General features: G+C 47.9%; 1 protein-coding gene across 1 annotated transcript in view; it reads right to left on the bottom strand.

Annotated features, from left to right (window-relative positions):
• Positions 1 to 1,981: 1,981 nt before the first annotated feature.
• The window catches only part of LIMD1 (LIM domain containing 1), a 74,376-nt gene continuing 62,527 nt past the window's right edge, over positions 1,982 to 13,830 (bottom strand). The window contains exons 4-8 of the mRNA XM_004368453.2: positions 12,026 to 12,088; positions 5,517 to 5,647; positions 4,819 to 4,870; positions 3,970 to 4,038; positions 1,982 to 2,560 (exon numbers count right to left, since the gene is read on the bottom strand). Coding sequence (XP_004368510.1) covers positions 2,423 to 2,560; positions 3,970 to 4,038; positions 4,819 to 4,870; positions 5,517 to 5,647; positions 12,026 to 12,088 — 453 coding nt within the window. The 3' untranslated portion in view covers positions 1,982 to 2,422. The remainder of the gene's footprint in view (positions 2,561 to 3,969; positions 4,039 to 4,818; positions 4,871 to 5,516; positions 5,648 to 12,025; positions 12,089 to 13,830) is intronic.

The raw sequence follows: 13,830 nt of genomic DNA, 5'->3' as shown, positions 1-13,830 counted from the left end.
CCTAAAATGGCATGTTTGCAGAGATATCTGGATCACCTCAATCAAGGCCACTGTAAAGAAGTCATTCAAAAAGTTAATCACAGATTTTTTACACTAATTACCCAATTTGCAAATAAATCCCTATTACTTCTATCTGTGGCTCCAAGGCATTTTTCTTCACTCAGCTTAACTTGAAAGCAGAGCAAAGGTCTGTCAGCAAGTCCAGAAACATTCCTAGGTTGGCGGGGACAGGTTAAAACAGTCCAGGCTTACTTTAGCCGGGAGCCCTGCTAAATGCGAGAGAAGAGAGGGGCAAGACTCTGGGGTTCACATCCCCAGGCCCGGGCATTCGCAGTTTCACCAGCCTGAGCCTGTGGAAAAGAACAAATAAAAGCACACAGCCTGGGCCAAAGTGACATCTAGTCCAAGGGTTCCCACCGAATGCATTTAATCAAAATGGAGAAGACAATCCATGGCGTCAATTCTGTGCTTTCTACAGGCAACTGCTACCAGATGAGTCAAAGCCTGGCCTAGAAGTGGAACTGGGTCTGAGTTCGCAGGGCTCCACAGACGCCCTCGGCTGGCCTAGACCTCTCACTCTGGGGGTGGGGTGAGGTGGCGAGTGCAGCCTCAAGCCACCATGCCCCCGATGGCAAAGGTGAGATGGGCCCACCTTCCCTCGACCGGCCACTGGGCTCTCCCCACCCCGCCGGCTGAGAGGGCAAACGGCGGCCAGCCTTTCTTGCTGCTGCTTCTCACTGAAGCACCAAGCCACAATGACCTCCAGCCTCAGGAGTGTGACCTGCAGGGCACACTTTGCCTCTTCAGTGCAAAGGTGGCCTTGACATCTTGCCAGTATGCGGCCCTCCCTTAGTCCTTGCTACCCCGGGGCGGGGTGGGGGTGGGGCGGGGGGCGTGCAGAATGATGAAATGCAGAAGGCAACAGGGCTGGCTTTAAGTTGGATCTGTTCCCAGCTGACTTTCGTGAAGATTACTGTGCCCTGAGGAACCAGAGATTCCTAACACCAAAGATGGTATCAGAGTCCAGGGGGGAAGCCGATTCCTCCTGAATCTGTGATTAGGCGAAGATCTTATCTATGAGGTATTTTTTGTGTGTGTGTAAAGACTGAGAGCAGATGGAAACTTAAAAAAAAAAAAAAAGATAAAAGCAGTGTACCTTATACTGGTTTCTTCAAACGTAATTAATGCCTGTGCCAAAATTAGGGCAAGAGAGAAACCCGGGAAATGAATTTAATAACTTATCCCGAGGCACTCCCTCCCATGCTGGCTTAGAGATCTCACACACAAAAACTGTCATAGTTTATAAGGGGCTATCTCTCAGTATGTGGGCAGGACTTCCCCCAAAGTCCATTATTAAATAAGCTCAAACAGCTGCAAGAGACATCCCCACATGGGACCCTGAGACTTCCCTTCACAGGAGTGGCTCCGAAGTCACAGACTCTCGAGAGCGCCAGAGGAGAAAACCGCAAATAGGCAGGCGAAAAAGGCCTGGTGCCTGCACCAAGTTCTTCTTCCAGAGCAAGCTTTGCTAGAACAGCACAAACCTCCTACACCCCCAGTGGCCTTTGAGGGCATGAAGATCTACAGGGGCACAGGGAGGACACCATGCTCACTAACTTCAAAACTTGGCTCTGGATGGCCAAATAAATTCTTCCTAGGGGACAAATCCCATGCTAGAGCCTCCCTCTCGCCATAAGCCAACTCAAATTTGTAGCATTCTACTGGAGAACTGAAGTTCTGGGCTGGAAGAAAGTCTTAAACCATGCTCTGTGTGTGTGTGTGTGAGATGGTCCCTGGGTGGTACAAACCGAAAGGAGGTTTGAGGTTCAAGTCCACCCAGAGGTGCCTCAGAAGGCCTGATGCTCTAATTCCGAAAAATGAGCCATCACAACCCCTACAGAGCACAGCTCTACTCTGACACACATGGGATCACGATGAATTAGAACCAACTCAACGGCAATGGGTTTGTGTGTGTGTGTGTGTGTGTGTGTGTGTGTGTGAGTGTATGTGAGAGGCAGGTATCTGGGTGCACGTATCTTCCTCAGGGGGTGAGGAAAGAGGTGAATGGATCGACAGCTGAACACTCTCTTCAGGCGACACTGTGAAATCCGCTGAAGGTTAACCTCTCCCTCTGAAGCAGGAACTTCTCCCAGAGGGGACGGGAGGGTTAGCCTGGTTTCACCGACGGATCTTACTGTCGCATGCCATGTACTTGCTAGAGTGTCTGAGTAACCTGACGATGGCGTGGCAGCGGAGAAAGGCACTTGGAAGATGCCTGCACCAGACAGGTCATGTTTCACCTCCCTGGTTTAGCGAAAGGCGTGCACACACCTGTGTGGGAACTTGCCTGCCCACCCTTCCTTTCCCCCCATCCCAACCCCACTGGAAATTAACTGGCAGATTTCTCCATGTAGAGGCCTGGCTAGAAGTGGTGCTGGTGAAGGGCGGCTGGCGAGGGGCCTTTCTCCAGCCTCTTGACGTGGCAGGAGTGACAGAACAGGTGGTCCTCCAGCGGGTAGCAGCGGTGGCCGTCTTCATCATTGAGCTCCAGGCCGCAGTCCTGGGGGTGAGGCAAAGACGTCCAGTGAGAACAAAACAAAACAAATACAACAGACTGTAAGACACACAAAGGCCACCGTCCCCGAGCCGAGCAGAGGGCACTGTGTTTCTACGTGCTGTTGTTGTTGGGTGCCATGGAGTTGATTTTCGACTCATAGCAACCCCATGTGACAAAGCAGAACTGCCCCAAAGGGTTTCCTAGGCTGTAATCTTTATGGGAGCAGATCACTAGGCCTTTCTCCTGTGGAGCCGCTGGGTAGGTTCAAACTGCCAACCTTTCAGTTAGCAGCCAAGCATTTAACCATCGAGCCACCAGGGCTCCCGCCCAGCAGAGGTGTGGACTGCGCTGCCCAGCACAGAGCCACGAGCCACATGGGGACACTGAGCACTTGAAATGTAGCCGAACTGAGATGTGCAGTCGGCATAGAGCACACACCGGATTTCAGAGACAGAGGACAAAAATGGATGTAAAATATCTCGTAAATAAGTTTTTATATTGATTACACATTGAAATGGTATATTTTGGATATATTGAGTTAAATAAAATATCATCATAAAAATTAATCACATCCGTTTCTTTTTACTTTTTTAACGTGGCTACTAGAAAACTTAAATTGCACGTGTGGCTTGAATTTGTGGCACTCGGATTTCCATTGGACAGAGCTGGTCTGAAATGGGTGGGCAGCAATGTCGAGCAAATGCTGTCACCTTCTCCTCTAGGCACTGGAGTGCCACCGACAATGGTTTCCACGTTTATCTTCAGTGCTGGCAGTGGGATCAGGCTACGCGGCACCCATTCCTCCTGTTCTCCCCACTCACAGGGTCACAAAATCAATCTAATCTCCTTCCATGGGTGAATACACTTCATTCTGGCTCAAATGCCACAGGCACTTAACATGTTTGCACTCTTCACAAGGGCTGAGGCAGGACGACCCCTGGCTTTCCTGACAGAGGCTTCTTCAGCCTAGGCGTGACCCAAGGACAAAGAAGGGGCAGATGGGCCCCACCACCTTCATACCACTAGCTGACATGCCTGTCTCCAGGGGGGTTTCTTCATGATTTCCAGGGCTGAGAAAGGGGGTCCTGGCAGACAGAACAGCCTACAAGACTCTTACCCAAACTACACAGCCTGCCTGACAGTCTGAGCCCCAAAAGCCACGGCCCCACAAGAGCTGCCCAGCACCGCAGCTTCAGGGAAGGGCAGCGTGAAGGTCTCAGGACCTGACAGTTCCGAATGCGGACGCCTTTGCACCCCAAACATCTGCATCCTCTCCTGCCCCACCCCAGTCAGGCTTCACCTCACTTCCTAGGTCAGCTATGGAGGGCACACCCACCCCAGAGTCTTGTCAGTCATCTCACATCCCAGCCACGCAGGCAGGCTTCCCTCCTCGACCTGGAAGCTGGGCCTACCTCGCAGTGGTAGCACTCCACGTGGTAGTCTCTGTCCATGGACACAACGCGGATGGTCTCGTCTGAGCCCTGGGGCCGGAGACAAGCAACAACACCAAGAAGAGACAGTTAGGGGCCCATCCATGGGGCTCCACATAAACAGTGGCGGGGAGCGAGGAGGATTCTGAGGTGACAGGTAGGTGGCCTTAGAAGAAGCGTTATCAATCAGTAGCAGATACTAACACTTGCAGGAAAATACACGTCGGTGACGAGGGGAAGGGGGAGTGACTGTAATCCTACCTTTTGGGATGTCAGAGTCAACAATGAAACACAAAACCCACGCGGGCATTTATTTACTTTTTTTAAAAATGAATAGGGCACACTAGCCCAAAAACAAAGAGGAGAAGGCAGGAAGGGACAGGAAAACTGGACAAATGGAAACAGGGAACCCGGGGTGGAGAAGGGGAGAGTCTTGACACATTGCAGAGTTGGCAACAATGTCACTAGACAATGTGTGTGTTGTTTAATGAGAAACTAATTTGCTCTGTAAACTTTCACCTAGAGCACAACAAAAAAAATAAGTAAAATAAAAGACAAGTTTCTCCAGTTCCTCTTCTAACCTAGGAGTTAGTAACAGTAAGAGAGTTTGACCTGATTATAGAGACAAACTGGGAACGAAGGGGGCATGGGGGTGGGGGCTGCCAGACAATGAGAAAGGGGCTTCCCAACGAGGACACTATTTATCTCAGAGTTAAGATTTTATAAGGATTGTTTAACAGGTGTAGGGACAGGACACTGATCTTGTAAATGACCTCAGGGAGATTTTCTGGTCTAGGAGTCCCCAGGAGTATGCCTGAAGAAGCATCTCACCTCGGGTGGAAGGATGGGAAGCCCGCAGGCCGCACACTTGGGGGCCAATACCCTGGGGGAAAAAGCAAAGAAGTTGTAAAATGCACATTGTGGGTTTTCTGGGTGGTAAGGCCTAGAACGCGACTTGTACCAGGAGCCTTCCCGCCACCAGCCTCCCACCGTCGCTCTTCTCCTGCATTCCTCCAGCCCTCAGAGAGAGGCTAGGGCCACTCACTCTCTGGTCATGCTTCAGTGCTGCCTTAGAATCATGCCCCAGCTGTAACAAAAACATTCGGCCCTTCTAACTCTACTAAGGGGAGGGACAGAGCCTTCTGTTTGTTTATTCCCCTAATGGAGCCTAGCGCAGCCCAGGCAAACCGAGAATGGCAGACACCAACATGGCACCAAAGCCTTTTGAAGGGAGGTAAAGCTGGAGCCACAGCGCTCGGCGGGTCCCCTTGAGGCCTAGCTGGGAGTCTGATTATAGGTTGTGTTGTTGTTGCTCTGCTTTTTCTCTAAACACGATTCTTTAACCAGTTCCTGCCTGCACTGTCACTGACTGCCCTCCCGGGGTCCCTCAGAATGACTGAGCCCTCGCGGGCCTGCTGACTGCGGGCACGGGCCGTCTGCATGCGCACTTCCATCCACCTCCATCTCTCGCTCTTCTGAGGTCCATGTGGGTTACGAGTGCGGTTCCTCTCTGCTCCGCCCCTCCTTACTTGTGGTAATCTCGGACACAGTAGATCTTATTCTCTGAGTCCACGGTGAAGGGCACGCCGTCCAAACACTCATTGCAGATGACACAGCGGAAACAGCCGGGGTGGTAGGATTTCCCCAGGGCCTGCAGGATCTGGGGTATACAGGACCAAAGCTGAGAATCAGTAAGGCTTAGTAGAAAGGCAGGGACAGTGGAAGGGAGAGAAGCACCTAAGGCCGAGGGAGCACTGGAGCAGTCATACACTCTTCTCAGACTGCACCTGGACAGAGGTCAAGAGAGGACTGGGGCAGGAAAGGCTAATCTATTTTGATGTATAAACAGTAGGAGATCAAGCAGGAGTCCTTCTCCTGTATGTGACAAACTTCTCACGGGGTCTCTAGTGCCAGAAGAGAATTTAGAGGGATGGCACAAATGCTTAAGTGCTGGGCTACTAACTTAAAGGTTGGTGGTTTGAACCCACCCAGAAGCACCTCAGAAGAAAGGTCTGGTGAGCTGCTTCAAAAGGTTACAACGTTGAAACCCTATGGAGTGCAGTTCTATGCCGCTGCACACAGGGGGTCATCATGAGTCAGAGCTGACTCGATGGCAACTGGTTTGGTTTTTGGTTTTGCTACTGTTATGGATTGAATTTTGTTCCCCCAAAAGATAGGCTGGAATCCCAACCCCTCTACCTGTGAATGGAAACCCTGGTGGCATAGTGGTTAACAACTATGGCTGCTAACCAAAAGGTTGGCAGTTCGAATCCACCAGGCGCTCCCTGGAAACTCTATGGGGCAGTTCTATTCTGTCCTATAGGGTCGCTATGAGTGGAATTGAGTTGACAGCAATGGGTTTGGGTTTTTGGTTTGGTACCTGTGAACGCGATCCTGTTTGGAAATAGGGTTTTTCTTTTGTTATGTTAACGAGGTCTTCCCAAAGTAGGGTGGGTCCTAAACCTCATCCTTTCTGAGTGGTGTCTTATAAAGGGGAGTACAGACACAGAGACACACAGGGGGAAGACGCCATGTGAAGACAGACAGATGAATCTACAAGCCAAGGAACACCAAGAATTGCCCTGGTGGTGCAGTGGTTAAGTGCTCAACTGCTAACCCAAAGGTCGGCGGTTTGAACTCACCAGCTGCTCTGTGGGAGAAAGATGTGGCAGTCTGCTTTAGTAAAGATTTACCGGCTTGGAAACCCTATGGGGCAGTTCTAGTCTGTCCTATAGGGTCACTGTGAGTTGGAATTGACTCGACGACAACGGGTTTGGTTTTTGGACTAGAAGCTGAAAGACACAAAGAAGGACCTGCCCCTAGAACTGATGCCTTGATTTGGACTTCTAGCCTCCAAAACTGTGAGACAATAAATTCCTGTTCTTTAAAGCTACCTACCTGTAATATTTTTTGTTACAACAGCACTACGTAACTAAGACACCTACCAATTCCTCACCTAGAGCAGGAATCTCTCTTCTAGATCTTTCCTAAAAAGATGTGCTGGGGCCATCTAAGATACAACTATTGGTCTCTACTTATCCAGAGCAAAAGTGAAAGAAGGAAACCAAACACTTAAAGAAGAAACTAGTCTACAGGACTAATAAATAGTCTACACAAACCATAGCCTCATCTACCCTGAGACCAGAAGAACAAGATGGTGGCCGGCTACTACTACTGACCATTCTAATCAGGGCCACAATAGATGGACCCTGATAGAACGGGAAAAAAAATGTGGAACAGAACTCAAATTCTTAAAAAGTTCAGGCTTACTGGACCAGTTGAGACTGGAGGAATCCCTGAGAGTACTGCCCTGAGATACTCTTTAAACCTTAAACTGAAACTATCCCCTGAGGTCACCTTTTAGCTAAATAACAGATTGGCTCATAAAATAAACAATATCACCCATAAGTACTATGCTCCTTTAAAAACTCACCTGTATGAGACCAAATGGTCAACAATTACTCTAAAGCAAAGATGAGAAGGTAAGGGGACAGGGAAACAAGATTACTGGAAATGGAACAACTAGAACAGAAACATTGAGAATGTTGACTCGCTGAGAAAAATGTAAACTCTCCCTAAAAACACAATAAAATATTATTTAAAAAAACAAAAAAAAAAAGAGGAGGATGGATTAAAAAAAAAGATGTGCTGGGGCAGGGCTGGGGTCACTCCCAGGGACAAAACCCACCATGGAGACGCAGAAAATGACACAAAGCAGGGCCATAAAAGGATCCATCCCAGATTTGGGTAGCAGTAACTATATGGACAGATTAAAGGATATTCCATATGGAAATGGCAGTGTTCAAAAAAAAACCGCTTAACATCTGTCTCTTGGGTGCTCTCTTCTGTCCAGCATTATAGTCTAGAAGCCATGACTCAACCCCTGATTATTTCAAATTCAAGTCTAAGTAAGCAAAGCCCCACTGTCACTGTTGTGGTTGTTTTTAGACAAATGAAGAGAAAGCCCCACAAGCCTTCTTCCTCTGAGTATCACTTGATCTGGATGGATTGAACTGTTACAGCCATCTTGTTACTAGGACAGAGCCGAGACAGAGGGTGGCAGAGAGAATAGCTGGAAAGAACACCCTTGGCGATGTCAACGAGTAAAGGGATTAACTCACTATGGAACCACCTGCTGTCAAACCTCTCGTTAGGTGAGATAAAATATGTTCCCTCTTCAGTCAGGGGTTCTCAAAAGTGTGGTCCCAGCACCTGCAGCATCAGCACTACTGAGAACCTGTCAGAAATGCACGTTCTCGAGCCCCGCCCCAGATTTCCTGAATCAGAGCTCTAGGACTGGGGACCAATAACCAGTGTTCTAACCTGCCCCCAGGTGACTCTGAAGCACACTAAGGTTTGAGAGACACTGGTTTAAGTTAAGGTTCCTGGGTGGCGCGAATAGTTTGTGCTTGGCTGGTAACAGAAAGGTTGGTGGTTCGAACTCACCCCCACACACAGGCTCTGTGGAAAAAAGGTCTGGTGATCTGCTTCCATAAAGATTACAGCCAAGTAGACCTATGCAAAAGTAGAGCCAAGGAGAACTATGGAGCAGTTCTACTCTGTAACACATGGGGTCACCATGAGTCAGAATCCACTCCATGACATAAGACAACAACAAGGGGTTTAAGTTAAAATGAGTCAGGTTTTTCTACAACGTGCAGTTGAAGGCATCTTCACTGACGCAAGAGACTTCGTTTTTGCAATTACGTGGGCCGGGAAACTCAGTACAAACAATGGAACTACAGAACCAATGTGAGAAAGGAAGCGCCCAAACACCTGTGTACAAGAATGCACAAAACGGTTGTCAGCATCCCACAGCGGGGGCCACACTGAAATCCTCAGATAGGCAGAAGGAAGGGGACTTGGAAGTGAGAAAAACCTTGTCAGTACATCATGAAACCTGCGGGAAAGATGTGCTGTGTTCCTGTGCCCTCCACAAGCCCAATGCTGCCTCCGGAAGTGAATACTGCCCGCACACGCTGCAGCCAAACAGGCAAAAGCACTTCATGCTGTTTATTCCTGCATTCCTCTGCAACAACAGTTTCCTGGCTCAGCTTTCAAGCTTCCTCATTCCCTTTTGGGGTTCACTAACCTTCGTGGACCCTCTCTATCTGCAGTGAGCTGCCAAAATAGGAAGAACAATCGGCTGGGCTTTGAAAGTCCATTTGGTATCTTGGAACTTGTAATGCACTCCCCCCTCCATCCCGACTAATGCTGTTCTTGGAAGAAAGACTCTTAACCTACACTGTTCCTGAAGTAGAAACTCTGGTGGTGTAGTGGTTAAGATCTATAGCTGCTAACCAAAAGGTCGCCAGTTCAAATCTACCAGGTGCTCCTTGGATACTCTATGGGGCAGTTCTACCCTGTCCTATAGGGTCACTATGAGTTGGAATTGATTTAATGGCAATGGGTTTGGTTTGGTTTTTTTTTTTTTTGGTGCCTAAAGTATGGTACTATAAAGATGCCATTCCACTGCATTCTTACTAAATGTAATAATTTTTTTTTTTTAATGTGGAAAATGCCCAGTTCCAATCTGCAGACCCGGAGTATAACAAAAGGGGGCACAGACAGACAGTTTACCAAAGAGTTGGACAGTTGGAGTTCTGTTGCAGAACCAAGAGTGGTATCTGAAGGTATTTTTCTCTGCATTATTAAAATTCTTGGCAGCAGTTAAAAGTTCTGTCTTTAAAACTGGGTGTCACTACCAGACAGACATAGTCTAAAAGTTTTCAGGTCCTAGAGAAGACCTGGGAGACTCCAGACTCAGTTTCACATTATTCCTTCCCTCCCTGTATGCACACATTGATACTCACATCAAGAGGTAGAGATTATTTCCCTTCCCCTTGAATCTGGGCTGGCCTTGTTATTTTGTTTGACCAAGAGAATGAGGAGGAAGTGATGTTCTGAGACTTCTGAGTAAAGGACTTAAGACTGGCAGCTTCTACTTCCTCCTCCTTGCTGGAAGGATGTCCAATCCAGCTACTGCATAATTAGAGGCTACAGGAAGAGAGACCTGGAGGGTGAGAGGCCATCTTGGACGTTCCAGTCCAACCGTGCCACCAGCTGAACACAGTAGAGTAAATGGCTCCAGCCAATGTCAAGTGGAGCAGAAGAACCACACTGCTAAGCCTTGACCTAATTCCTGACCCACAGTATCACCTGACCACAGTCCTGGGACAATGGCGTGTGAGTATATGTCTGAGTGTGTCTTTATGGAGCAGACAGATGCCTCAGGAGAATGTGAGTTCTTTCTCATAATGAATAATAAATCACTGTTGTTTTCAACCACTAAGTTTTGGGGTGGTTTATCATGCAACAACGATAAATGAAATACCCAGAAGCCCAAAGAAATCTGAGGACGCCAAGAACTAAGAAGAGGATGTAATCATGCTCATAAAGTTTGGACACTGTTAACTTCATATGCAGAAAGTTTGTCAGAAGGACTCTCAAATAAATGGGGCCTAGCACGTCTGACAGGTAGTTGAAGAAGGTGGGGGTAAGGGTGAGTAGCTCCTGCCTGCCTCCCACTGAGGGAGTGGGTGAAGGTCCATGCTCCCCAGGGAGGCCTTGGCTACTAATGAGTACAGGGCTTTTCCAGAGCTAAGCTGTGTCTCTGTTGTGGTCTGTCGAGCGTGAATGACCGCAGGTACTCTTCACAAATAGGCAGGGCTCTGGTTCACTGTTGTTTTATAAATGTTAACATATAACCAACAGAAATGAGTGTTTATGCCCACCAAAGACAAGCACAGGAATGTTCACAGCGGCTTTATCCGTAAAAGCCCCACACTGGAAACCACCCAAATCCTCATCAGCAGGAGAATGGATAAATAAACCGCGTGGTATGCCCACACAGAAGAATCCTTCTTAGCAGTGAAAATGAATGAACTATTGATACAGCCAACAAGATGGATGAATCTCAGAAACATTTTGCTGAGTGAGAGAAGCCAGGTCCAAGACAGTTCATACTGTACTGTTCCATTTATATGCACTTCCAAGACCAGCAAGCCGTATCTGCAGTGAGAAGAAGTCCTAAGAGCAGGTATGTTTGTGGAAGCAGGTCTTGACTGGGAGGAGGGCCAAAAGCAACTTTCTGGGGTGTGGGAATGTTCTCCATCTTGATCTGGGTGGTGGTTACGTGGGTATATGCATAAGTAAAATATTCATTCTCTGCACACTTTAGATTTGTACCCTTTACGCGCTGAGTTATTTCTCAATAAAAAGGTAAAAGAAAGGAATTAGCCAAGACTTGCAATAGCACCTTCTGGGGAGAAGGGAATAAATGGGTCAGCTTAGAGAAGGATTTAACTCTTTCCAACTAACAGAATGTCACATAATAATTTCCTCTGACCAGTGTATTAAAGAAATCCTTAAAGGCCAGTCTCCAATGATGAACAATTTGATCCCAAGACAGGATAAGAACGCTGTATTCATTAACCTCACAATCTCATCCTATAAGCAGGCCAAGAAGCAAAAATTATCGCCACTGAAGAGATAAAGACACTGAGGCTCAAGAAGACCTCAGAGAGCCAGTGGCTGAGCGAAAATGGACTATGTAAAACCTGCTTCTTGTTCTGCTGCCTGAGAACTAAATGACAGGCCCCAAAAATTCAGGAACAGGTTGAGCCAGGCAGAACGTGGGGGTGAGGGGGAGGACAACTGTGTTCATCTGAGTTTCTGTGCCTAATTCCAAGGGAGCTGAGATTTCTGCAGTAAAAACAAGCTCCATCTGGCGTCTCACCTGGGACGCCACATGGATCACAGAGAAATCAGAGGGAGGCCAGTGTGATCCGAGCAGCCCAGAGGAGGAAGAAGCATTATCAGAAACACGGCATCGCGCAGCATGGATGGTTAAGGATGCTAACACCAAGAAAAGCCACCAAGGGTGGGGGGGTCTCTTAGCAAACGAGCTGCAGGCATAGGGCTCTTCTAATAAAACCAGCTGTGATCTCAAACACTGTTCTCAACTATTAATTTTTTTTTAATCTAAATGCATCCCCCTCCCACCCTGTGATTATCTCGTCCAGCTGACCCTACTCACCATATCCATTATCAGGTGTCCACAAAGAAAACACCTGTCAGCAGACTGCTGGAAACCAGAGTACTGCAGAGAAAAGAAAAAAGAAAGTTAAACCCAGGCGAGGAGGATGGATCCAGCCACTTCCCCGCCAGTCACGAGGACAACAAGGAATTTCTCAGAAAGATGTGTCACTCTGTGTGGGAATGTGTCATTTCCCTGAGGACAACACATCTGTGGGATGAGTCACGGAATATACCCTCTGCTGCAAAAGCCATTACAAATACTAATACTGCTCACCATAGCAACGACTGTGTCTGGCACTCACGACATGACACGCTCTGGGTAAGACTTGAATCGCCTAACCCAGTGGTTCTCAAAGAGGGATTCCCTAGATCATCTGGGAATTTGTGAGAAATGCAAATTCTCCCACCCCACCCTACCCCACCCTGCCCCACCCTGCCCCAGACCTACTGATTTGAAAATGCAGAGGGTGGGGCCTGGCAATCTGGATTTTCACAAGCCCTTCAGGGGATTCTGAGGCACATGCAAGTTTGAGAACTACTCCTCTGATCCTTAAAACAATTCTGTAAGGTATATATTATTATCTCCATTTCCCAAATGGAAGCTCAGAGAGGTTAAGTGACCTTCTCAAGATCACACAGCTTATGGGGGTAAAGACAGGATTCAAATTCAAGTCTGGCTCTGGCTCCAAAGCCAATGCCTTTTATAGTTAGCTTCAAATAAATTTGCTAAATTCTGTCTACCTTACCTTACCGAAATACTCTCTCTCACACATACCCACACACACAACTGGAGTTTTAAAAGAAATGGAGGACTCTCTTCAGAAAACATACTAGATACTACACAGTGGAAGTTATTAGAAGCTTGTTGTTGCTGTTGTTTGCTATGAAGTCACTTTTGACTCATAGTGACCCCATGTGACAGAGTGGAACTGCTCTGTAGGGTTTTCTAGGCTGTAGTCTTTACAGGAGCAGATTGCCAGGTCTTTCTCCTGTGGAGCTTCTGGTTGGTTTGAACCATCAACCTTTCAGTTAGCAGCTGAGAGCTTAACCGTTGTGCCACCAGGGCTCCTTCCGAGAAGCTTAGATAATGCAAATACAGCATAAGTGGGGAAAACACAGTGGGAAGGCAGAAGGAAAAAAAGAAAACAGGAAAACTTTCTGCAGCTCTATACCACGCAGTGGAGGTTTCTGTTGCCTGGCATCTACTCCCCATCCTAGGGGTAACAATTCTTTATTTCATTTGGAATCCAGCCCCCATACCCATCACCTTGTGGTTCCCTCGATTCTTGTGGGGTTGACTCCATGCCCAGTTCCAAGGCAGGGCACGTGACTCAGACCTGGCCAATCAGAGCCTTGCATTTCTCCAGCACCAATGATTTTGTCCAGGGATGGGCATGTGACCCAGTAAGAGCCTACGAGACTCCAGGAGACTTTTGCTCAGGCTTCTGAAAGCAGGACAGGCACTCTTGCCCATCGGATTTGAAACTGGGAGAATAAAACCCTAGAGTGCTGCCACCATCTGGCCATCAAGATCGTGCCTGAGACTGAAGCTGACGTGGTAGGGGGCTGGGCCAAGGATAGAAGAGAAAATGACTACTGAAGGCACTGCTGAAATGAACTTCCTTTTTGCGTAAGCCAGTTTGGGTTTGCTTGTCTGTTACTGGCAAACAGGAATCATAATGAATCAATCTTTATCTCTGAAAACCAAATAGAACTTTCTCCAGGAGAAGGTGGAGAGAAGAGGGCTTCATACAGCCACCAAGAAGCTGGCCGGAAGCCCTTCTGTGGGTGTCCTGTTCCTCA

The sequence above is a fragment of the Trichechus manatus genome, unplaced genomic scaffold (assembly GCF_000243295.1).
Source record: "Trichechus manatus latirostris isolate Lorelei unplaced genomic scaffold, TriManLat1.0 scaffold00001, whole genome shotgun sequence".
NCBI lineage: Eukaryota > Metazoa > Chordata > Mammalia > Sirenia > Trichechidae > Trichechus > Trichechus manatus.
Note: the sequence above shows the minus strand (reverse complement) of the source record. Positions and strands in the feature narration are given on the sequence as shown.